We start from the raw sequence: 27,178 nt of genomic DNA, 5'->3' as shown, positions 1-27,178 counted from the left end.
TATTAGAAAAAAAGAATTTTTAAAAATCAATTAACTGAATAATCATCTAAAGAAATAAGAAACTATTAAATAGTAACAGGGTTTGGTCTTTACATGGCTTCTCTTCTCTATCTAAATGCCATCTATAAGTTGCCAATTCCCAAACTTATATTTCCAAACCATACATAACTCAAAAATAACTCAACATGTCCAAAATGGAGCTCTTAACCTACGCAAACTTGTTCTAACTACAGTAATCCTCATCTCCATCCTTCCGGTTGTCTGACTTCTCTTTCTCTCATATTCCATATCCAGTCTGTCAGCAAATACCATTGGCCCAAATATATTCAGGGATACTATATCTGATCAATTCTCATTGTTATCTTCTGTTATCCACCTCTTCTGTTATCCACCTAGTCCACCCAAGTTCATCTCTCACCTTTTTCAAAAGCTGCGTAACTAGACTCCTTCCTTCCATCATGACCCTCCTTTAGTCTATTCTCCACAGTGGCCAGAAGAAGCATCCTTTTAAAATAGAAGTCAGATGAGTCAAAACTGTCTAAAAGTGGCCTCATTTCACTTAGTTCTTACAATGACCTGTAAGACCCTACACCATAAGCCCTTATAAGATCTTTGATTTCATCTCCTCCATGTTAATTTAGCACCCCCTGTACCAGCTTTCTTTTTTTTTTTTTTTATCATTGATAACAATTTAATTTTACAGAATCAAAGAGTCTAACAGTATATCTTGTTAGATACAGTATGTCCTCATAATGTATACATTATTTCTTTGTACCAGCTTTCTTGATGCTCCTTGAACATACCAGGTATGCTTTGGCTGCATGGCCTTTGCACAACCTGTTCCTTCTTCAAGGAACATTCTTCCCCCACACACCCAAAAGGGTCACTCCATCACCTCCTTCAAGCCTATACTCAAATGTCACCTTTCATTAAGGCCTAAAATGATAATCCCATTAAAAATTGTAAACCGCTCTACTTCTAGTACTTTCCATCTCTCTTTCCCTGTTTTATTGTTTTCTAATAGCACTTATCCTTTTATGAATAATATGCTATATAATTTATTTATTTATTGTGATTTTTGTCTGTTTCCTACCACTAGAAAACAAGCTCCATGAGAGCAAAGATTTTTTTGTCTGTTTTTCTTTGAGTGGTATCTGGAAATATTGAGAGTTCAATAAATATCTGATGAATATAAACAGAGAAAATCTCCCCCAAATTAGGAACGAAAAAATAAAGGCAAAAGCAGAAATCGGTAATTATTTATTTCATTTCATTGTAGTTACTAAAAATGTTTTTAAAGTTTTTTTCAGAGAAGGGGTCTTGCTATGTCACCCTGGCTGATCTCAAACTGCCAGGCTCAAGCAATCCTCCTACCTCAGCCTCCTGAGTAGCTGAAACTACAGGCATGTGGCACAGCACACCTCAAAATAATTTTGACATACAGAAGAAAGGACTGTTAAATATGACCCATTCTGGATATTGTATATGCTAGGTCCACCACTGGCCTTCCAATTTATAAACATAGTATATCTCTTCATTTATTTAAGTCTTTTAAAACTTCTTTCAGTAATATTTTATAGTTTTTAGTTTATAGTTCTTACATATATTTCATTATACTTATTCCTATGTTTTTATGCTATTATAAATGGTATTGATTTTTAACATTTCATTTTTGCTAATATGTAGAAATGCCATTAATTTTTTTGTATATTGACCTCTGTCTTATAATATTGTTAACTTCATTTTTTTGTTCTAGTAGTTTGTTTTGTAGGTATTTTTTTAGCATTTTCTATGTACACAATCACCTCATCTGTGAATAAAGACAATTTTAATGTTTCCATTCCAATCTGTATGCCTTTATTTTTCCTGTCTTATTGCATTAGCTAGGATTGCCAGTAAAATGCTAAATAGAAATATTGAGAGTGACATTCTTGCTTCATTCCCAATATTAGTGTTCAGTCTTTCACCAATAAGTATAGATTTTTCATAGATGTGCATTTTCAGGTTGAAGAAATTATTCTCAATTCCTAGTTTGTTTGTTTTTTGAGACAGAGTCTCACTCTGTCACCCCAGCTAGAGTGCAGTGACATCATCATAGCTCACTGCAACCTCAAACTCCTGGGCTCAAGTGATGCTCCTGCCTCAGCCTCCCGAATAGCTGGGACTACAGGCATATGCCACCAGTCCTGGCTAACTTTTTCTATTTTTTATGGAGAAAGGTCTCACTCTTGCTCAGGCTGGTCTCAAACTCAACTTCAAGTAATCCTCCTGCCTCAGCCTCCCAGAGTACTAGGATTACAGGCCCCTGCACCCGACCTCTCAATTCCTAGTCTTCTGAGAGTTTTTAAAGATATCATGAATGACGGTTGAATTCTGTTAAATGTCCAGCATCATTTTCCTTCTCCTTGAAGTATACCCTTTAGAAATGCCTTTAGTGAGGGTCCTTTAGTAGTAAACTCTGTTTTTATCTATCTGCAAATGTTTTTTGTTTTCTTTTTCTTGGAAGATATTTTTTACTGGGTATACAATTGTAGGATTATAGTTATTTTCCTCTGAGTTCTTTGAACATAGTATTCCAACTGTCCTCTGGTTTCTAATGTTGTTCTTGAAAAGACAACTTTCTGTGAAATTGTAAATTCTTTGCAAATAATCTATCCTTTTTCTGTTTTTAATATCTTCTCTTTGTTTCTGCTGTCCTCTAGCTTTACTATGATGTGTCTTGGTATGGATTTTCTTTTATTAAAATCTTAATTGTGATTTGTTGACATTTGCTATCAACTTGGTACAACTCGCATTCATTATCTTTTTGCCTCACCTCTAATTTTTTTGTTTTGTCCTTCTGGAGTTCTAATTATCTGTACAAGATCTTTTTGTCTCTCTGTGCTATATTCTGAATGATCTGTTTGGATTTATCTTTCAGTTCACCAATGCTCTCCTTATCAAAGTTTAATCTAAAATTTATCTTATCCAATTGAGGTTTCTGAATTATTTTTCAATTCCTAGAAATTGTGATTCTTCTTCAAATTTTCAGTCTTTTGTTTCTTTATATTTTTAATATACTCCTTTTTTTAAAAAAAAAAGGTACTTATTTTATATTCTGTATTTGATAATTAAAACTCTTGTGGGACTTTAATGCATTATTTCTGTTAATTCTCACTCATGCCAGTTTATTTTTTCTTTTTTGGGTGAGTTCAAGTTCTTTAGATCTTTATCTGTGAAGATTATTCAAAGCTAAGATTTTTAAGCACATTCCTCCAAACAGAACTTATGATTGCTTATGACAGGTTTCTGGGAGAACTACCCCAAAATAACAACTTTTTTTTTTTTTTTTTTTTTTTTGAGACAGAGTCTCACTCTGTTGCCCAGGCTAGAGTGAGTGCCGTGGCGTTAGCCTAGCTCACAGCAACCTCAAACTCCTGAGCTCAAGCGATCCTCCTGTCTCAGCCTCCCGAGTAGCTGGGACTACAGGCATGCACCACCATGCCCGGCTAATTTTTTCTATATATATTTTTAGCTGTCCATATAATTTCTTTCTATTTTTAGTAGAGATGAGGTCTCGCTCTTGCTCAGGCTGGTCTCGAATTCCTGAGCTCAAACGATCCGCCCACCTCGGCCTCCCAGAGTGCTAGGATTACAGGCGTGAGCCACCGCGCCTGGCCCAAAATAACAACTTTAAGTTTAATTTTTAAGTTGGGATTTTGGGTCCAAAACAATGGTATAAATTCTGGTTTCAAACCCTTGTGAAGGTGGGCCTGTGGTTAGGAATTTCTCTTCTGAGCCCTTGTTCCTTATAATTATAAATTATGCTCCAACTGCTCATTTTCTCAAAGGGTCAGGAATAAAATGTTTGTGTTTCCTACTTGACAACTTGGCAAATGTGGGAAGGAATTGAAAATGATCAACTTGTAAATTAAAATGCCCATAGAATCAGATGAATAGTACATGTTAATGTCCTAAATCCATGTGAAAACATGGAGAAATGCTTAAAATGTATTCAGCATCATACCATTTATTTGTATTTGTTCATATATGTGTAAAATAAATATTATAATGTTAATACAAATTGGTTTTATTAATTCATGTTGATTCAATTTTGGGGATACCTTTTTTATCCTTCCACATTATACCAGTTTTAGATTTTTAAGTTTCAAAAGGGCTGAGCTCAGACAGGTAACATTAATAGCAGTTTAAGTGATTTCTCAAAATGAAGACATTAAATATTCATCTCAATAAACTCTATGGAAAAGCTCTTAAAAAGAATGCTTCTTGTGATAAACTGGACACAGGAAATGAGTGAAAAATAACAGCTGGATTTACACAGAATTAAACATGAGATGGTAATAGCTTGGAAGAAATGACTAAAGAGAAATAAGAAGTCCCCTTAAATTCCAAAAAGAATTCTACTAAACAAGTGAAAATCCAACGAGGCAGATTATTTAATACAATTTATCAGAATATTTCCTTAAATTCATGCTTGGAGCCAACGTATCCAGTTTTATGCTTAAGATTATTCCATTAACACTGTCCAAAGGGCAAAAGTAGTAAGACAAAAGAGAAGGGCCACTTTACACCAAAGGGGAAGATGTCTTATTCTGACTTATCTTGACCAGAAGAACTCTCCAAGAACTCATAAAAAATACAGATTTTTACAATATGAGTAACTTCTCTTTGGTTGCTTTCCAAAGCTTCAGTAAGATCAGCAAAGGAATATCAAATAAACAAGCAAGGTCCTATCATGTGACCTTGGAGAGAGACTACAAGAAAGTTGCCAAATTTAACCTAATTCAACTAGAATTTACAATTGAGTCTGTATAAAGTTCAGTCCCACAAATACAAGGAATTTGCCAGGCACTGAGAATATACAATCTCAGCCCTTAAGAAGTTGATGGTACAACGGAGGTGCTTATAATCTTCAAGAAGTCTAGGTTTAATACATACTCCAGAAATCCTTAAAGAAGGAGACAGCATTTTATTGGGTGCTCAAATGACTGATAAAACAAAAAACGGTAATTAGGAATGCAATAACACAAGGAATTTAGGAACGGAAAGAAGAGATTCATATGAGTTAGTTACTTTTAGGACTTAAGGATGGCTTCCTGGATGAAGCAGAATTTAAGCTGGACTCATAGATATATAAAACATGTAAAAACCTGAAAGAAGCAAGCAGGGCATTCAGGAAAGGGGATAGCTGGGCTGGGATATCAGGAGCCAGCTCAGTGGGAAAGGATATAAAACTTTTAAAAGGTAGGAAAGAGGCAGTTCTGGCCAAAGCAGAGGCTTTGTACTGTATTAATTAGTAGCAGAAGATAGGATTCAAAAAGTAAGGTGGGTCCCGATTACACAGGGGCCTTGAATTCCACCATGAGGAGTGCCTCTGTAATTCTATAGGCAGCAGGGTTTTGTATATTTTTAAATAGGGAAGTAATATGACAAAAGCAGTGAGTCAAGAAGATTAATTTGTTAGAACTATGTAAACAGATTAGAGTTTTAACAAGAATGAAAAGGGCTAATATAGTAGAATCTAAACTCAGGTACCAGTCAAAAGTGGGCAATATAAAGACTTGTAAAGGTGCTAAGAAATATTCAGATTATTCTAAATTACAGCATACAAATCCTATCAAGAAATTCCACCCGGGCCGGGCGTGGTGGCTCACGCCTGTAATCCTAGCACTCTGGGAGGCCGAGGTGGGCGGATCGTTTGAGCTCAGGAGTTCGAGACCAGCCTGAGCAAGAGCGAGACCCCATCTCTACTAAAAATAGAAAGAAATTATATGGACAGCTAAAAATATATATAGAAAAAATTAGCCGGGCATGGTGGTGCATGCCTGTAGTCCCAGCTACTCGGGAGGCTGAGACAGGAGGATCGCTTGAGCTCAGGAGTTTGAGGTTGCTGTGAGCTAGGCTGACGCCACGGCACTCACTCTAGCCTGGGCAACAGAGTGAGACTCTGTCTCAAAAAAAAAAAAAAAAAAAAAAGGAAAAAAAAAAAAAAAAAGAAATTCCACTCAATATAATATAATTCTGAGGCTCAATGTCTGCAAGAAATTATATAAATTACTTAACAGGTATATTCTAGGTTTAGATAAGGAAGAAATAAAGCTCAAAGAAAACAGATTTCTCCAATATGAAGAATGATTACTTTCAAGAATTTAAAAAATAATCATAATAATTATTTTATGGAGAACCATTGTTTCCAACCTCCCCCCACCGCATCTTTTTTGAAACGGGGTCTGTTGCCCAGGCTGGAGTGCAATGGCATGATCACAGTTGTGCCCTCTTACTCCTGGGCTCAGGTGATCCTTCTGCCTCAACCTCTTGCCCAATTTTTATATTAGTGGCTCTAGCACTGTAAAAATATAGGAAATAAAGGCTGTCTCCTCCTGATATACTGATTTCATTTCAGTGTCAGTGCTATTAGTAAGTCATAGACACATAAACATATACATGCATTCATTCATTCTATAAGCATTTATTTAAGGTCCACTATTTGCCAGTCTCATTCTATATCTGGAGATACAGCGGGAAACAAGATAAAATCCTTGTCTTCAAGGGGCTTACAATCTAGTAGGGAAGAGATTATAAACAGATATGAAAATGAATAAAATAATGTCACATAATGGGAAGTGCCATGAAGAAACTGACGCAACATAAGAGGATACAGGGTAGCACTGATGGTGTTATCTTAGGTAAAGGAGTTACATAAATCCTTCTGAGAAACTAACATTTAAGGTGAGACCTGAAGCTAATATTTAAGGGATAGGCCACGTGAACATCAGTATGAGTATTATTTCAGGCAAATGAAAGCAGGTGCAAAGGCCCTAGAATGGGAACATAATTAGTATTTGCAATAAACAAAACCACTGTCACAAAAGAGCACAGAGACCAATGGAAAAGTGGTAGGAAATAAAGTCATAGAGGTTGCCAGGAGCCAGAACTTATGGGGCCTTGTACAGATCATTACACAGACTTTGACTTTTATTTTAAATGTAATGGGAAGTCACTGAAGGAGTAAGTACCAAAAACATGACATGAACTGGATTATATTATAGGACAGATATATTACAATGCTAAACCAATTTACTAGCTCTGAATTTTCAGCCCTGAATTTTCTCTTCTTTTTCTTTTTTTCTTTTCCTTGGGGAGAGATGATGCTGACCTGAATTTTCTTTACATACATCTAGACACTGTTATAAAGAGTTGTATTGTAAGTTCAAACAAAAAGAAACATCTTGGAAAAGTCTTGTAAGGATTTTTCATTAATATTATCATTAAGGCAGGATATAAAAGTTGATTGAATCAAAGAGAATATATCCATGGTTGTGGTCACTGCTAAGGATTTGTTAAACATATAAGATGACTGTGTCCTAGACAGGATTAGCTATTCAAATGCAAACACAGAAGGCAATAAAACAAAAATCAAAGAACAAACAAAAAATAAGGAAGGAGGAGGGTAGGATATGAGGAGGAAGAAAGGAAGAGAACTGATCAATAGATTTAACAAAATCCCTGTTAAAATCCCAGCAGGTTTTTTTGATAAAATTAACAGGTGTATCCTAAAATTTATATGAAAATGCAAAGGACCTAGAATAAACAAAGTAATTTTGAAAAAGAAGAGAACTTAAACTATCCAATTTCTAAACTTCTATTGAGTTGTAGTAATCCAGATCATGTGCTGCTGACATAAGGAGAGACATATATAGGTCAATGGAATAGAACTTAAGTCTGGAAATAAACTCTTACATTTATAGTCAAATGATTTTGACAAAGATGGCAAGGCAATTCAATGGGGCAAAGGATATGATAGTCTTTTCAACATATGTGGATATCCACATACAAAAGAAGGAACTTAGTCTCCCAACTCAAACCATACATAAAAATTAACTCAAAGTTAACACAAAAATGGATTATAGACTGAAACGTAAGGATTAAAACTATAAAACTTCTAGGAGAAAACCTTTGTGACCTTGGGTTAGGCAAAGATTTCTTAGATATGATACCAAAAACACAATCCATTAAAGAATAAACTGATAAACTAGACTTCTTAAAAATTAAAAACTTTTGCTTTTCAAAAGATCATTAAGAAAATGAAAAGATAAGGCCGGGTGCAGTGGTTCACACCTGTAATGCCAGCACTTTGGGAAGTCAAGGCAGGAGGATCACTTGAGGCCAGGAGTTCAAGGTTACAGTTAGCTATGACTGAGTCACTAAACTCCAGCCTGGGTGACAGAGAGAGACCTTGTCTCTTAAAAAAACGAAAAGAAATAAAGAAAATGAAAGGACAAGACATAAGCTGAGACAAATTATTTGCAAATCATATATCTGATATATAACTCGTATCCAGAATATATAAAGAACTCTAAAAACTGAGTAATAAGAAGACAAGAGGCTGGGTGCAGTGGCTCACACCTGTAATCCTAGCACTCTGGGAGGCCGAGACCAGAGGAATGCTCGAGGCCAGGAGTTTGAGACCAGCCTGAGCAGGAGTGAAACTCCATCTCTACAAAAAATAGAAAAATCAGCTGGGCACGGTGGCGTGCACCTGTAGTCCCAGCTACTCAGGAGGCTGAGGCAGGAGATCGCTTGAGCCCAGGAATTTGAGGTTGCAGTGAGCTATAATGAGGCCACTGAACTTTAGCCAGGGTGACAGAGTGAGATCCTGTGATGACGATGAATAGGAAGATGAAGAGGAGGAGAGAGGAAGAGGAGAAGCAGCAGCAGCAGCAGCAGCAGCAGCAGCAGCAGCAGCAGCAGCACAACCACCACCACCACCACCCCCAATTAAAAAATGTGCAAAAGAAACTGCCACAGCCCAGAGGAGCCCAAGGAGACATGATGAATAAATGTTATGTGGTATCCTGAATGGAACCCTGGAACAGAAAAGGAACATCAGGGAGAAAAAAAAAAAAAAAACAATAAATGAAATTCTAATAACATATGGGATTCAGTTAATAATATTGTTTCATTTATAAGATGTCAACAACAGAGGAAACTGAATGCAAGGTATATGGGAACTCTTTGTCCTATCTATGAAACTTTTCTGTAAATCTAAAACTATTCAATGCAAAAAGATCTAAAAAGGCCAGGTGTGGTCACTCACGCCTGTAATCCTAGCACTCTGAGAGGCTGAGGCAGGAGGATCGCTTGAGGCCAGGAGTTCAAGACCAGCCTGAGAAAGTGCAAGACACTGTTCCTACAAAAAAATAGAAAAATTAGCCAGGCATGGTGGCATGTGCCTATAGTCTCAGCTACTTGGGAGGTTGAGGCAGGAGGATCACCTGAATCCAGGAGTTCAAGGTTGCAGTGAGCTATCATGATGCCATTGCACTCCAGCCTGGGCAACAGAGCAAGACTCTGTCTCAAAAAAAAAAAAAAAGAAAAAAAAGGGCAAAAGATCTAGAAAGACAATTATACCAAAGAAGACATGAATGGCAAAGAAGTGCATAAAAGGTGCTCTACATCACAAGTCATTAGAGCAATGTAAATTAAAACCACAGTAAGATACCACTACTCACTAACTAGGATGGCTATAATCCAAAAGAACAACACTATACCAAGTGTTGGTGAGAATGTGGAAAAACAGGAACTCTTATGTATTGCTGGTGGGACTGTAACAACATACCACCATTTTCAAAAACAGTTTGGCAGTTTCTTAAGAAGTTAAAATACACTTACCCTGTATGACTTAGCAATTCTGCTAGGTATCTACTAAAGAGAAATGAAAACATACGTCTGCATGAGGACATGAATGTTCATAGCAGCATTATTCATAATAGGCAAAAACTGAAAATGAGCCAAATGTCCATGAATGAGTGAATGGATAAACAAATATGATACAATGAAATATTTTCAAAATTAAAAAGAAATGACCTATTTACTTGCTACCACATGGAAAAACCTCAAAAACATCATGCTAAATGAAAGCCAGAAACAAAAGACTACATATTGTATGAGTCTGTTTATATGAATTTCTAGAAAAAGCAAAACTATAGAAACAGAAAGCAGATTAGTGGTTGCTTTAAGGTTGGAGGTTAAAGCTAGGATTGACTATAAATGAATAGAACATTCTGGGTGATAGAAATATTCTAATACTGGATGATAGCAATGGTTGCAAAACTGTATAAATTTACTCAAAATCCTAATAGTCACAGTGGGTGAATTTCACGGTACATAAATTAGACCTCAATAAAACCATCAAAAAAAGAAAAAGAAAATCAAAACCACAATGAGACATTACTTCATACCCAGTATGATGGCCACTATAAAAACAAAACATAAAATTAACAAGTGCTGGCAAGGATGCAGAAAATTAGAACCCTTGTGCACTGTTGGTAGGATCATAAAATGGTACGATTTCTAGGAAAAACAGTATGGAGGTTCCTTAAAAAATTAAAAACAGAACTACCATATGATGTGGCAATCCCACTATTGGGTATATATACATGAAATAATTAAAAGCAGGATCTCAAAGGGGTATTTACACACCTATGTTCACAGCAGCATTATTCACAGTAGCCAAGAGGTGAAAGCAACCCCCAAGTGTCCACAGGTGAATAAATGGATAAGCAAAATGTAGTAAATACATACAACGGAATATTGTTCAACCTTAAAAAGGAGGGAAATCCTGTCTTGTGCTACAACAAAGATGAGTCTTGAGGACATTATGCTGAGTGAAATAAGCCAGTCACAAAAAGACAAATACCAATTCCACTTACATGAAGTATGTAAAGTAGTCCGATTCATAGAAACAGAAACTAGAATGGTGGTTACCAAGGAGTAGCAGGGTGGGAGGGGAGGGAAAAGGGCATTGTTGTTTAATGGGTACAGAGTTTCAGATTTGCAAGATGAAAAAGTTCTGGAATTCAGTTTAACAATGTGTATATAATTAATACTACTGAACTGTATACTTAAAAATGGTTAAGATGGTAAATTTTATGGTTTTTTTAAATTTTTTTTACCACAATAAAAAGAGAAAAGAAAACCAAGGGATGATGATTTGGGGCCATGTAAGATTTAGAGTTTAAAAGCAGAGTGCTCTCTAGTAGTATAATGATAAACAGGGTGAGAAAATCCCAAGGGAGAGTGACACTCAGCAGAAGACAGTCACAGCCACTTGTGAATAATTATCCTCCTGGGATTAAAGCTTGACGGTTCTGAGTTTTGTTTATTAAATAATGCTATTTCTCCTTACTACACCATAATCAATCATCATATTTGCTGTTCACATGACCATCCCTCTTTATCACACATACGTACACAGGCACACATATACTTAGACATGTGGGTCCATGAGTGTATGCAAGTTCTCCTGCCCCAACACAAACACACACACACACACACACACACACACACACTAAGGTTTAGGCAACATCTTAGCAACCCTAAGCTCAGAAAAGAATGATTTCTGGGACCTTCAGACAGAAATGGAATGAAACAGACAACACTGAAACCAGGACCTACTGAAGCCCTAAGGCTCCAGGGGAATCCTGTATTCCTCAGCTGCTAGATTTTCAAACTGATCTGAGCAAAATGCAGAACTAGTATCAGATGAGCTATGACCTAAGAGCCTTCACATTCTAGGCAATATAAATTGGAGAATAAAAAGCAACTTTTCTTTTTCCAAAAGGTCAAATTATATAAACCTTCAATTCTAGGTCCCTAATAGCCCACTCATGAGCAGATTATGTTACCAAGGGTAGGTTTTTCAAAATCATTACAGCAAAATGCAAGATAGAATTAATATTAGATGAGCTATCATCTAAGAATCAAAGTACAGGTTGAGTCTCCCTTATCTGAAATTCTTGGGACCAGAAGTATTTCAGATTTTGAATTTTGGAATATCTACATTATACTTACCCCAGTTGAATATCTCAAATCCCCAAATCCAAAATCTGAAATGCTCTAATGAGCATTTCCTTTGAGCATCACATCAGTGCTCAAAAAGTTTCAGATTTGGGAGCATTTTGGATTTCAGATTTTCAGATTTGGAATGTTCAACCTGTCAGAAACAGTACAAGGTTATAATCTTCCAAATAGGTTCACTCTCAGGAGACCAAGATACCCAGAATGAATCCGATACTCCTTTCAAGCAACTAGAACATCAGATTAACCAAGTAGTCTAAGAGGGAAAGTATCCCCGTCAGTTTTCTCAAATAAGACTCTATCCACTGAACAGAGCCCTACTCACAAGACACATTCAACAAATACTGTGGAAGATAGTGGTTTCAACCCAGACCAACACATGAATATTGTAAATTTCATAACATCTGACAATTTGGGAATACAATAAAATCAATTAATAACTCTCTCTGAAAAAAACCAAATTTGGCTTATAAAAAAAGATGCAAATAGCTAGGCAATTCACCAGAAGTGCCCTCGTGACACAAGCCATTTCCAACTCTGGATTCATCCATTATTTTAAAGAAGTGTCACAAAAGTGTGCTTTAATAATTAAACAACATAAACAAGAAGCCAGATTTGTTTTTCATAGGGTTACAAATGGTCTTACATTACACCTGGTCTGGTGAATTCTGATTTGCTTAAAGTCATTATGAATAAAGTACAAAACAAGCAGATTTATTGTGTTATACTAAAAAGTTCACAAACACTGAAAGCACTGATGCTTAAAGCATAGTTGTCTAAAGTTCAAAAAGAATATGAGGATGGTAAAAGAAAAAAATAACAAAGCGAACAGATATGTTTTAGATCAAAGTAATGCATATATAGAGTTTAAGTATTAAAAAGAGCAGTTAAAATAGAACAAATTAGAGCCACATTAAAGTATTACTTTAATTATAATTTTATAATTATAGTATAGTTTAACAGTTTTTTAATTGTCTAGGTTAATTCTGTTTTGATGCAAAGTATAGAAAAAATTGGTTGGCTTAACTGTTCAAACATGCTATATATTTATGTATGCATAGGCAGCAAGAAACAAAGAAAGGAGTTTCTGTCAATAAGAGGCAGTCTGGTTTCTAGGTAACAAACTTTATCTGAGTGCTTCAACAGAAGAAGTTATCAATTAACCTTTACCACTGGGTGGAAAAACAATCTGGGCCATCAAACCAAAGATGATGATGAGCATTCAGAAAAAGAATATCAAGAAGCACAAAGTACCCTAAATTTGCAGTTTTTATCCATTCTTCTTTAAAAGCAGAGGGCAGCAAACTTTTTCTGTAAAAAGCCAGAGAGTAAATAATTTGGGCTTTGAGGGTCATACGGTGTCAGTCACCAATGACTCAATTCTGCCACTGTAGACAGAAAGCAGCCATAAATAATACATAAGTGTGGTCATGTCCCAATAAAACTTTATTTATGGACACTGACATTTGTATCTCATATAATTTTCACTTTGCAAAATATTATTCTTTTTATTTCTCTTCAACCATTGAAAAATATAAAAGTCTTCTTAGATCGTGGGCCATACCAAAACAGGTGGTAGGCTGGCCTTAGCCTGAAGGCTGTGGTTTGTCAGCCTCTGTTAAAAAAATAGATGAATTCCAGGTGTGTGTGGTGGAAGACTGTTGTGCTCTTTCTTGCTGGAATTCAGAGGAATATATACACTAAGCCAAGACTGGGAAGTTATGCTTTCTCTAAGAAATAAATAACCACAAACTGAAATGTAAGGGTGACTAACCACTAATTAAAGAGATTAGCTTTAAGGACTCTGTGGTTAGATAATTAGGTCCTAAGCAACAGCAAATTGCTTGAATTAGGATAGCAGAAAGCCTATCAGAGACATCAAAAGCTAGAGGTTATATAAAAATGTTTTGACCAAAAGAAGCAACTAATTTCTCTTAGAGACTTAGAAGTATGAAAAGTTGCTATAGTGTTGATAAATGAAATGGTTTTGTTTAGAATGTAAGTCTGGAGGTTTATTTGAAAAACATTGTTTACTCACTATTCTTAACACCCCTTCGCCCCCTAAAAAGCAACACAAGGAAATATGCCTGACATCTAGTGGAAGCTTTAGGAAACTGTAGGTACATGACAGGCATTACTTTCGGAAAGAAAAAATAAAAACAAATCAAAACACAAAATCATTCACAAAAGGGGGAGGAGCTAGATGCCTGTTTATATAAGTCATCTTTAGTATCATTCATACATTCAATATATTTTAAGTGCCCACCATGCACCATGCACTATCTTAGGCACTGGGAATTCAGCGGAGAACAAGACAAAGCCTCTAGCCTTCGTGGAGTTTACATTTTTGTGATATGATTTACTTTATTTGGAGGAAAAGACTTTAAAAGTTTAAAGTTATTTATAGCATCCTAACCTCTTAGAAGCACTTTCACATACATTATCTTTAAACAATATCCTGAGATAATTTAGATAGGTTTTATTACCACCATTTTACAGAAAAGCAAACTGCAGTCTCCTAATTTTTCTTTTTTTTTGAGACAGAGTCTTGTTCTGTTGCCCGGGGTAGAGTGCCATGGTGTCATGCTAGCTCACAGCAACCTCAAACTCCCGGGCTTAAGCAATCTTACTGCCTCAGCCTCCCGAGTAGCTGGGACTACAGGCATGTGCCGCCATGCCCGGCTAATTTTTTCTATATATTTTTAGTTGTCCAGCTAATTTCTTTCTATTTTTAGTAGAGACAGGGGGTCTCATTCTTGCTCAGGCTGGTCTTGAACTCCTGACCTTGAGCGATCCTCCTCGGTCTCCCAGAGTGCTAGGATTACAGGCGTGAGCCACCGCGCCCGGCCCAGTCTCCTGATTTTTATTAAATAATCCAGTTTTCCTACTATCATATCCCACTGCCCCCGTTGGATTATTCAACCAACCAAGTTATAGTTATTTAATGTTCTGTCTTGATTATAAAACTATAGGGGTTCAAACAACACTTCAATTACTGCATGTTTCTGTAATAACAATTTTTTAAGAGTGCCAGCATGTTAGGAGACAGGTGCAATGGAAAGAAGGCTGAGTGGAGACAGGAGTCCTAGACTCTGGTCCCAAAGCCACCACTTTGCAGCTGTGTGATCTTGGGCACGGCATTCAACCTCACCAATATTGTGTCCTGATCTATTAAATAGGCTAATGGTATTTATGCTGCAAAGGCTGCTATGAGGGTTAAATGAAATAATGTATACAGAAGAGATGAACCAAGGGCCTGCAACACTGTGGGTCTCAACAAATATTAACAACACTTGAATCTCAAATTTGTGAGGATCTGAAAAAAATCTCTACTCTGCGCCAACAGCAAAACATTAAAGTATACAGGACTTTATCTCATACTTAGTTTCAATTCTTGCCCCAAATTTCTACTGGCTTTTAATTTTATTTCTGGGCATACAATAATGGTAAAACATAAGATATTTTATGTGTTTACAAACTTATTTCTGTCTCCATTATGACCATGACAGTCCAAACCACCGGCATTTCTCACCTGGCCTAAGAAGTAACCTTGTAGCTGGGCTTTTCTCCTTTACTCTCGTCCCACTCCCTATTTCCACCCAGCAGGTAGTGATAGTTTTAAACTCCTCAATTAAAGATAAAGTCCCACATTCTGCGGTGGCCCCTGCTGGCCTAGGCAGCTAACCCTTATTCAGGGGGCTCCGGCCCTGCTGCCCTCTGCCAGACGGTCTTCCCCCACCCTCCACAGGCTAACTCCTACTCATCCTCTGGTTTTACTGGAAATGTCGTTTTCCACAAAAGCTTCGCTTAACCTGCCAACATGAAAAAGACAGATCATAAGGTTAAGACATCTGGTTAGAGAACTACTTTACATGTATAGGCTGAATATATGATTTATATTATTTCTCAGAGCTTCAGATTAGTAGGATATTTCTTTTGGATACAATGGTACAATCTTCAAACTGGTCAGAAACTATCACACCAATAAAGAAATTCTTAGGAACTTTAAAGAAATACCTAACCTTCCCCAGTATTTAGACCAGAACAGTATCATAGGCACACGACTGACGACTGACAAACATTTAAGCTAACTAAAGCTATGCTTTCAAGTAAAACTATTTCAGACCTCTTTAGAAGGCACTTATTTGGCCCCAGTTATCTGATACAAAATACAACTTACGGCCGGGCGCGGTGGCTCACACCTGTAATCCTAGCACTCTGGGAGGCCGAGGCGGGTGGATCGCTCAAGGTCAGGAGTTCGAGACCAGCCTGAGCAAGAGCGAGACCCCGTCTCTACTAAAAATAGAAAGAAATTATCTGGCCAACTAAAATATATATAGAAGAAATTAGCCGGGCATGGTGGCGCATGCCTGTAGTCCCAGCTACTCGGGAGGCTGAGACAGGAGGATCCCTTGAGCTCAGGAGTTTGAGGTTGCTGTGAGCTAGGCTGACGCCACGGCACTCACTCTAGCCAGGGCAACAAAGCGACACTCTGTCTCCAAAAAAAAAAAAAAAAAAATACAACTTAATTTTGAAGTGACTGATGATGCCACTAAATAGGCAACTTACACCTCTTCTAATTTCAAGCTGCACTGTCCAAGTCATTACAGTGGAACATTTTTAATAAAGCTTCCCTAGGTCTGCAGGGTGCTTCTGAAATGAAGATATCCAATTTCAGAGCATTTAGGAGAATTGCAGATTTCTTATAGGTGTCCAGACAGTTAAAACTCATGAAGATTAGGATGTCATTATTGTTGGATGTAGAAAAATATCATACTTACATAAAAATGGAGGGTTGCTTCCTGACATCTGAAAAAGCTGAAGATAAATGATTCAGAACATCCACTCTTTTTGAAGAGGAAGACAACACCTCTGTGTTTTTCTGAGGAAAAGTATAATCCCCAGTGCTTTGGGATCCATAAATACTGACATGTGCAAACCCTAGTATCCACTCATTTTCTGAGTAGTCAGAATTTGCTTTGTATTAATTTTTTATTTTGCAGGCTACACACAATAGGAAATATTGGTGAGCCTCTCAGAAAATTCTATGAACAGGATCAACCTTTAATTAAAAGAGTCTCATGAACTAAGTTCAGAACAGCCTGCTGCAACTACATAAAACTGACTTCCTCATTCTTACTCAAACCTATTTGCAAATAAGCAAAGTACTACATGAATACTGTTGCACCTTGCACAGTAGCCAGAAAGTCCTCAGTAAATATTTGCTGAATGAATGGATAATTAAGAATCTCAGCAGGAGTTAAAAATTGCTACTTACATGTTTATCATTTATTTGTATTCTTTGTATATTTTTTAATGCTTAATACTTAATTCTTAGTTTGTTGTGAATATAGATAAAACCATTTATGTTCTAATGCAGTGGTTCCATAAATTGATCCTATGAACTAGGGAACTTTTTCAAAAGGTAGATTCCCAGACCACTCCCAGAATAATAAGTTGACTTAGAATGGAAGTAACTTGGTAATCTGTACTAAATTTTAAAGCTCTCTGAGTGACCTTGATATCAGCTGAGTTTGGGAACAATTTAACATGTGGTGAATATAGAAAAAATCTGTAAGACATAGAAACTCAAAGTTGAAAGAGACTTTAAATGTTATCTAGTCAAGCTAAATAGGATTAATTGCTCAAAATCTCATCAGAATCTAAAAGGGAAGTTATCACAGCTCTTTTCCAAGTGGCCTGCTGACTATGTTCTCCACCTGGGAATAATTCAGCTTCATGAATAAACTATAAAATTTGAATTCTAGGTAATATCTAATAGAGTTGAAGACACTTATAGAGCGTGTTACTAGAGCTGACCAGTATCTAGTTCTCCTCTCCTTCCTAGGTACACAGAAGGCTATTTTTGCTTGAAATTAGGTGGGGCTGCGAGGGAAGTGACATGTGTCACTTCTGAACCACAGCACAGAAGAATGGCTCTGAGCTCTCCCTACACTGTCCTCCCCACTGCAGCAATCACCCAGGCCTCCGGTTAAGCTGGTGAAGCCAGAAGACTGAAGCAGCCTGGACCACTGAATCACCACCCAGAGTCCACTGCTCCAGAGTCATCCAGTCCACAGACTGTATGAGTGACAAATAAACATTTATGAGTTGAACCACTGAGATTTGGGGGTTAATTTGCAACTACATTATTACCTGCTCTGTCCTGATTATGAAATATTCATTTCCTAGAATACCATAGTTACCCTCCTACCTTAGAGAATTTCTCTGTACAAGAATGATCACAGCAGTATTGCAGGTTGTAGCTAAAAACTGGAAATAATCTTAATGTCTATCAGTATAAGAATTGTAATGTATATACTACTTGTGATGTGTCTTTCAATGGAATACCATTTGAGATTTTGGATAAATCTCAAAAACATACTATTTAATAAAGTAGTAAACTTGCAGAAGGATATGTAGAGCATGATCATTTTTATATAGTTTTAACAAATTTGATTATATGGGTGCATAAACATCTAGTAAAAGCATAAATACATGTACAGAGTGATAAATACCAAATAAGTATTAGTGGCCACCCTCTGGGAGAGAGAAAGGGTAATTAGATCAAGAAGAGGAACATATGGGACCATAGCTTTATCTAATCTATAATTGTTTTTATTTTAAAAAAAGATACAAGGTAAATCTAATAAAATAAGAACCAATAAAGAAAAAATTCAGGTTCTAGTTCTTAGTTCTCAGTCCCAGACGGCATTTCCACTTAAATCTCTAACAGAAACTATGTATGGGAAGCGCTTTTTTAATAAACAGAGAAGAAGCCTGAGGTCAAGTTCACCCTAAAAGGGCAGAATGGAGCCAAGAACATTCCTGACTCTAATTCCTGAGGCTCTAATTCCAGGAATGCTCAGGAATTAGAGACACCTGGTACCTCTGAAAGAGTGGTGAGAGGCTGCATTAAAAATAAGAGGACTGGTTGAAAGTCTGTATAAGAAGTAGCAAATTCCCATCAAATTTCTACCTCTTCCGGCCCCACTCCTCAACACCACACAGCCAGATGACCACTTTTCTCTGGGCCCAGTAGGAAACCAGAGGTTACTCTCTAGTCAAACTGATCAGAAAGTCTCTGAACTCAGAAACATCAAGTAAAGGTAGGCGTAGGGTCCCTGAATGAAAATGAAGAGAGTTTTTTTTTCCAAGCCAAACTGTATCCACCTTTAGTAAAGATGAAAATGAAGAGATTAACCAAAGTCTACACTAAACTATTGGATTCCCCAGCGTACTTGTTCTGGTCAAGATTCACATAACTTTTGACTCAACAACTGTACCTCTTGTACAGAAGAACGAACCCAGGAACAAGCCTGTGCATACTTGGAAACTTCATTTTTGACAACGCTGGGATTGTAGGTCAGTAGGGACCCAGTAAATCATCCTCAGACAAGTTACTATTCAAATCAGGGTGGGGGGAAAGGGAGGAAGAGAACTGGATATCCTATATCACACCATACACAAAAATCCATTCCAGATAATTAAAAAAATTATATGAAAGGGACATCTTCAAAACTTAAAGAAAAAAAAAAAGGAGAAAACCACTGCAATGTTGAGGCAGGCATGGCCTTTTTTTAGTACATGTTAAACACTAACCAAAAAGAGAAAAGATTAACAAATTTAACAATAGATATGGATTATAAGCAATAGATAAATTTCACTACAGAACACAGTGGGAGCCGAGAGAGTGCATTTTCACCCAACATGAAGAAAGCAACGGGAAACCGAAGGAAAAACAACAATAACAAAACTGTACAAGAAAGTCAACCCAGTTAGAAAACCAACAGGCATGATTTTGAGCCATCAACGGTACATAAGAAAGAAGAGCCCAGTGAGCTACGATGAGAGAGTAACTGCACAGGGATCATGACAGTGAACTACACAAAAGGATACACAGAATCACAGCACACTATTTGTGTAGTGAATGATATTAACTGTAAATGCTGTTATTTGGTTTTCAACTCTTAGATGTAACCCCGAATAAATCTCAGAAGACTTAGTTATGGTCATAGAAGAAAACAGAAATACTATCAGTTTTGACTATATAAAAGTAATGGCATGGATGGCAGAAGTTAGGAGGCAAGCAGAGACAGAAGTAGACAGAGGATACAAATTTTCTCAGTTTACCCAGCTGAAGTGGAAAGAAGTTACAAGAAATAGAGTTTAAAGAATATTACTTAAAATTGCAAAGGTAACTAATTAAAAATGGTGATATAATTATGAAAAACTGGGATGGGTTGGTATGTAGAGTTATAAATGAGGTTGATTCCTTACACCCCAAAAGGAATCCAATAATGTCTAAAACCACTAAGTCAAGAAATAGCATTCTATACATATTTTTTAGAGATATAACTACTAGTAAACCCAAAGGACGGTGAAATGTGGAAGGGTGTATTGCATTCATTATAAGCTATTCTGTATGACTAAATTTTTAATCCACATGCACATCGTATCTTAATAAATATAAAAGGTTTTTAAATAATTGAAAGAAAAAAAATTAAGATTCCCAAGAGCTCATTTAGTCAAACTACCATCTAACAGCTAAGTAAAAGAAAATGGATGTCCACTCCAACAGAAAAACTTCTAAATACTTGATAAAGACTAATGATCCACAACTCTACCAACTTTATCCAGCAGAGCAAACTTAGCATCATCATTTAATTCAGAGTGAAGAAACCAGTTTAGAGACTGAATCTTACCCTTCATTGTTTCTCTTCCTTTTTATCTTTCCACTTTTCTCTATTTCTCTAATTTTTTGTTCCCCTCTACTCTTGCTTTATTTAGCATGAATATCCAATTAAATATATATATATATAACACTCTAGTTTTATTTGTAAAATATAGTCTTATGTTTCCTGATTTTCTTTCCATACAAAAAGAGCAAATTAAGTTGATTTTCATTTCCATGTTGTCTAAATTAATTTAAGTTGCTATGGGCATTACTACTGCAGAGAAGAAATGATCTCTACCACTGATTTAAGGCAATAACACACAAACAACAAAAGGCAATCCAGCTAAAACTAGCATAATCATTACTCTTCAATGGATTCATGTTTCTGGAAACTACTATATTACTTAGGCTTTAGGAATCAGGAGCCAGGTCTCCATGCAGATATTTATGGTGATTTAAAGAGAGGGACGCTTCAAGTCTAAGTTCCCCAAAAGGAAACTGAAAACCAGAAAGTTAAATGTTCATTTCTGGTGATATTCAGTTTTGATCCAAAGGCCCCCATTTTAGCAGGATCCACATCCAGGTGTATACTTACACTATATGTGCAAGGTCAAGTGGTTTCTCTGGTTGCTCAGGAAAAACAGGATGCGGGGGTTCTCTTGTGGGTACACACCCCAAAGACTTACTAATTGCATGGCTCAGCTTCTTTGCAGGGGATTTCTGTGTCAAAGTAGAAAATAAGGAAATAAGGAATTAACTTTTCAAAAGAACTTGGTGACAAGAGTGTAGAAAGTATCTTTTCAAATACAAATCAAGTTTCATAATGGTCAATATTATTGGGTCTTGCAGAAAGGAATCTGCAGTTGTTCCAAGGTCATTTGTGGTTCCTTCATTTCTGCAGTTTCTACATCATTTCTATTACAAAGTCACACTATCAAGTAATATTAACTGTCTTTCTGGACATCTCTATGTACCCTTTGCATGACCTCACCCTTTTGATGCTTCTGAGTCATTTCTGGTAAGATGTTAAAGTTAATTCCTCAATCAGAGTCAGAACTTTTTGATGGGCTACAATACTAAAAGCTAAGAGGACATGACTTACATACATTAGCAAATTAGCTGACTAAGCTACGTCCCAAAATGTTAGGATATTCCCAAACAAATGTGAGGCAGAACATTTATATTAAGCGTCTGGCTCTGTAGACAGATACAGAGTCACACACATAGGAAGTCAGCCCCAGAACTGTGACTCTATATTATGATACACTAAAGGCACAAAAATAAATTGGCATATCAATGCACTTCTCTGGAAGGTAGAATAATACACACCAAATCCAAAGACTACTAAGATTTAATAGTAAGTATGCACAAAAGTAAACAATATACCACAATGAAGTTAAATAGAACATTCATTTCTAAAACCCATATTTAAAGGAGTCTTTTATATACAGATTATATTGTCCACCCAATTCCCTTAAAATAACACTGTTGTCTGAGATTTTCTTGGCAGGATATTAACTGCAAAGAAGTTTAAATACTTCATTCTTCTGCCTCTGCAGTTTATTACCATATGTGCCACTTTAATTGGAAAATAAAACTCGTTTGCAGCCATGCGCCTCATCAACACCACGTCTCCGCTTGACTTTTATATGCTGCTTGCTGTAGTATTTTAACACAAAATAAACAAGACTCTGTTTGCCTTTAAGACCATATAGGCAAAGTAAATTAGTATTTGTTTATATTAAAGGCTGAAAAATACAATTTTTTCATAAACTTCACACATTGGCTCCAAATCACCTACCACTATCCCCTTCAACACATTCAATTCTGGGAAAAGTCAAGATGTAACCTAATTTCCTGCAAATCATATAAAGCTAAACAAAGCAGAAATGCTGAACTTTTTTCCTAACTTCTTTCCATTTTCCCTCTATCCAATAACTAGCTGCAATGTGACTCTGATTCTTCCCTTTTAATCCACCTTCTGCACTGTCCCAGAGATCACATCACTCTTCTGCTTAAAATCTTTCAAAGGCTGATAATCATTTATAGAATGAGATCTAAATAAACGCCTTCATTTTCCATACAAGAGCCTTCACACCTGGCTCCTGCTTCTCTTTCCTTCCACTTGCGTACGTAATGAGCAGCTCACAGTTAACCCAACACACCACATTCTTTTAGGTCTCTGTACCTTGGCACGTACCTTTCCTAGGTCTCCCTTGTCCAACCATATCCTTCTGTAAATTTTCTGCTCATCTCTCAAGCCTGCTTGCAAGTATCCCTTTCTCTGGGAAGACTTTCCTCACTGTTCCCTAAGTCACCAACTGCCTTTTCAGGCTACCCATTTACCTTGTAGGTATTTACACTGTTTCACTTACCATGCTACATTGCAATTTTTAATTTATTTGCCTATCTCTGTTATACTGGTGCTTCCGAAGGGTTGGATCTACATCTTATTTATCTTTGCATTTCCAGAACCTGCCCTACAATAGAATATATATTTGAACAAATTATTTGCTTAGATGAATTTTCCAGATTGCTTTTTCTCAAATCGCATCAACTTTATATTTTGAGAATTATAAGAGACAGAGGACATCAAAGAGAATATCTTAATTCCTCTTTATAACTAAATACTACATTTATAATTCAGGTATTAATTTAATGACTTTTTGCTATACATGAGAACCTCCAGGACCATTAATTCATATAATCTATGTGAGATGGATTATCATATACACTACTTTAGCTACATCCCAAGCCATAGTAGCCATGAAATCACAGGTTTCATGTGTTTTTTTTATAATAAACATTAAAATAACTACATGACTATTAAATAAAAAATGTTTGCCGTTGCACTACCTAATATTCTCTAGCAGAATGTTTGTGATGCTCTTGAAAATACTGTTTTAAGTCAAGGTCTAGATTTAGGATTAGATCCAATTTCAAGCTTCAAAAATATAGATAGAAAGGTAAAATCAATCAATCAAATTGATATCAAGGTCAATTCCAAATAATTAAACCACATAAAGAGAAGCTTGATTTGTATGGGAAGGAAAAAAAAACTGGAATAAATACATATAAGAATTGGACTATTAATTAAAGTCTGGAACCAAACCAAAAAGGATACTACCCTGAAAAATTTAAAGCTATGCATTCAATTAGGTTGTCTAAACATATAAATAAGTGATTTTCTTAAAAAGATCTCACGATACAGATCTGAAGTGAATTTTGATAAGGGTTAGTTTAGGAGTCTAACATTAACTAAGCTTTCAAGTATGACTGTGAAAAATACCAAAAGTGCCAAAACAGGGACATCATCTCTTCTATCTACTCGGCCCCAGGACGAGGCCTGGACTTAGGAGTCAATGACTAAATATTTAAGGAAGAGAAGAAGGAGTGATCAAGAAAGCAAAGCAGTCCGCGTGCAGGAACTGGCATCTTCCACACTTCATTTAAATTGCTTTGACAGAGATGCTCTTTGAGGTCTCTGTACTTTCCCCCAACCTGGACTCTAAAACTGATGTAATGGAGAGGCCTTAACTTAGCAAATCAAATCTCTAAATACTCTTGGCAATAATTTTCAATCTTTTTGCATTTTCAATACTTTAATCCACTTTAACTAATTTCAAAATATTTCCTACCATTTTCTTAAAAATACTACAGGTTATATTTTTTAAATATACAAGGAGGGTATAAAATGTGTATGTACAGTTTAAAAAGTTATAAAACAAATGCCCAAAACTACCCACTATTCTGCCTAAGAAATAGAACATTACAGTCACTCCAAAGCCTTGTCATGGGCCCTTACCCTAATGCTACATCCCATTCCCACAGTGCTTCCTCCTCTCCTGATATTCACTGTCCTGGATTTTGTATTAATCACTTCCTTGATTTTATTATTTTAGCAATTATGTATGAATAATACATTATTTGGATATGTTTAAAACCTACATAAACCTACATATATGTATTCTTCTACATCTGGCTTCTTTCACTCAAAGTTTTTGAGACAGAGTCTCACTCTGTTGCCTGGGCTAGAGTGTCGTGGCATTAGCCTAGCTCACAGCAACCTCAAACTCCTGGGCTCAAGCGATCCTCCTGCCTCAGCCTCCCAAGTAGCTGGGACTACCAGCCTGGCTAATTTTTCTAATTTAGTAGACACAGGGTCTTGCTCTTGCTCAGGCTGGTCTCGAACTCCTGAGCTCAAGCGATCCTCCCACCTCAGCCTCCCAGAGAGCTGGGATTACAGGTGTGAGCCACCTCACCCGGCCACTAACACATTTTTATTCATTATTATGGCATATTATGCCATTATTTCATTTTTTTCTCTTTTGTCCTTTTAAGGTTTTATTTTTCTCATTTTATTTTCCTCTTTTGGCAATTATACTCTGAGTCAACTCTTCTGGCAGCTGCTTTTTTGTTGCTGTTAAACGAAAGTAACATTCATACAGAACTTATAGTCAGAGACTTGACAGGTACTTTTCACATGTACACAGGCTCATTTAACCCTCACAATAGTTTATAAATTAAATGTTAACAGTCTCTATTTTATAGCTACAGAAATTAAAACTCAGTTCAGAAACTAAGGTCATATAACTAGGCCTGTCTTATTCTTTCCATGGTACAACACAGCCCCTTAACCAGTAAAATTACTCAGAAAGAACATACAGGGATTGGGAGAGACAGCTCAGGACAGTGAGGCATTCTAACAAGGAGTTAGAAAGAAACAGACACCCATGGCCCAGTGTGGGGACACCAAGTACCACATTGGGGGTGCTGGGGGGGGGGACAGGTCATTACGGTAAGTCAGGGGTAGGGACACAGAGTTTCCAACCGAGGGGCAGACTCCAAGGTGGAGAGCAGAAGGTGACTTGTGCTGTGACTGCTGCGTGTGTTCCTGTGCCAAGGTTGAGACTTCTTGTTTCTCAGACAACCATGACCAAGCACTAGGATACTCTGAAATTTTTTTTTCTTGAGCTCAGATCACTGTATTTTCAATCAGCCCCAAGCTAACTCCTTGCACAGCACAATCTTCAGCTCAGGGTATATGCTGACAGGCCCTGACACTTGGGAGCTTAACAGCCTAATGAAAAAGCTCAGGATTGGTGCCTTTCAGGCCAGTCCCGTCATTTTCGCTTCCAATTACTCTCTCTGAGTACATCACCCTGAGTTCCAAGACACACACCGTCTGAGGGGATACAGGCAGAAAAATATATCGTAGTGGAGGATTCTTGGTGCAAAGCTCATCAAATCCTCAGACAAGTCAGGAAGCTTCTTTAATGATTTTAATATGAATACTATTTTAATATGAACACTTGCCACAATCTTAATCAGTGTCTGTGTAACTTAAAATCCTTTAAATCTAATCATGCCTCAACCAGTTTCATGTCATAGTTGTTTAGTACTTTAGCTGAATCTTAAAAGCCCACCAAAATTAGTCATTATTTACACTTAATGCTTATTTAAATGTGTCCACATTTATCAATTCCTCTATGCACCATTTCTTCTTGTATACCATTTCTTCCTTTGCTTCAAATTATTTTTTCTTCAAAGTATATCCTTCATTAATTCCTTCAGCAATGGTTTGTTGGTGACAAACTCATTGTGGCTTTCTCTGAAAATATCTTTCGTCTTTGCTCCTGAATAGATTAGCTAGGTACAGAATTCTGGGTTGGTCTGTTCATTCTATCCTTCAAATCCTTTAATCGCCTTTCACATTTTCCATCTCCTTCTCTCTATGTTCAGTATTCTGCACTCTGGTTAATTTCGTCAGATCTATTTTCCAGTCTCTAATTTTCACTCTGGCAGTCTCTAATTTGCTATTTAACCAACCCCTCCAGTGAGCTTAACTTTTAATATTCTTTATTTCTAGAAGTTCAATTTGGCCTTTATTCATATTAGCTTATTCCCTTTTTAAATGTCACTATTCCTAATTTCACTTCTTTAACTTTTTAAATGTATCATTTCTAAGGTTCTTGGCATGCGAAACCTGTTTGTTGTGTTTATTTGCTGATTCTCCCCCATAGATTTTTTAATGATTGGGTTTATAATTTTTGATAATGAGCTCACCTATAGCAGGGATTGTTTTCTGTATGGAAGTTTCATTTGACCCAAGTTGTAGAAGTGGTATCGCTACAGAGGTGTTTTTTGTCTGCTTCCAGTAGGTGTCCCAGAGTGCTGCTATCCAACAGAACATTAAGGGATGATGGAAAAGTACTACATCTGCACTGTCCAACATGGTAGCCACTAGCTATGTGTAGTTACTGAGCACTAGAAATGTTGCTACTGTGACTGAGGAAATTAATTTAAAATTTTGTTTAATTTTAACTAATTTAAACTTAAAATCAAATAGCCACATGTAGCTAATGGCTACCATATTGGACAGTACTGCTGAGGTCTCATTTGTCTTGGGTAAATAGTTAAGTTGTTTTTTGATTTGAGAATTTCCATGCACCCTAGTAGTTGAAGTTTGTACTTGACATTTTTGCATAGCAAAGATTATGGCTTCAGTGTTTCAAGGTTGACTTTGTTTTTGTTTTTTGTTTTTTTTCTCTCAGAGCCTGGCTGTTGTTGCATATTCCTTAGTACTTTCTCTGGGCCCAGTGAGGTTTTCTAGCCCCTATTTCTTAAGGAGGCGGCTCACCT

General features: G+C 36.6%; 1 protein-coding gene across 1 annotated transcript in view; it reads right to left on the bottom strand.

Moving 5' to 3' along the window:
* Positions 1 to 27,178, bottom strand: part of DTNB (dystrobrevin beta) — a 225,735-nt gene that overhangs the window by 88,992 nt on the left and 109,565 nt on the right. The window contains exon 9 of the mRNA XM_069495024.1: positions 21,132 to 21,256. Within this exon, the coding sequence (XP_069351125.1) occupies positions 21,132 to 21,256 (125 nt within the window). The remainder of the gene's footprint in view (positions 1 to 21,131; positions 21,257 to 27,178) is intronic.

Source organism: Eulemur rufifrons, chromosome 19 (genome assembly GCF_041146395.1).
Source record: "Eulemur rufifrons isolate Redbay chromosome 19, OSU_ERuf_1, whole genome shotgun sequence".
NCBI lineage: Eukaryota > Metazoa > Chordata > Mammalia > Primates > Lemuridae > Eulemur > Eulemur rufifrons.
Note: the sequence above shows the minus strand (reverse complement) of the source record. Positions and strands in the feature narration are given on the sequence as shown.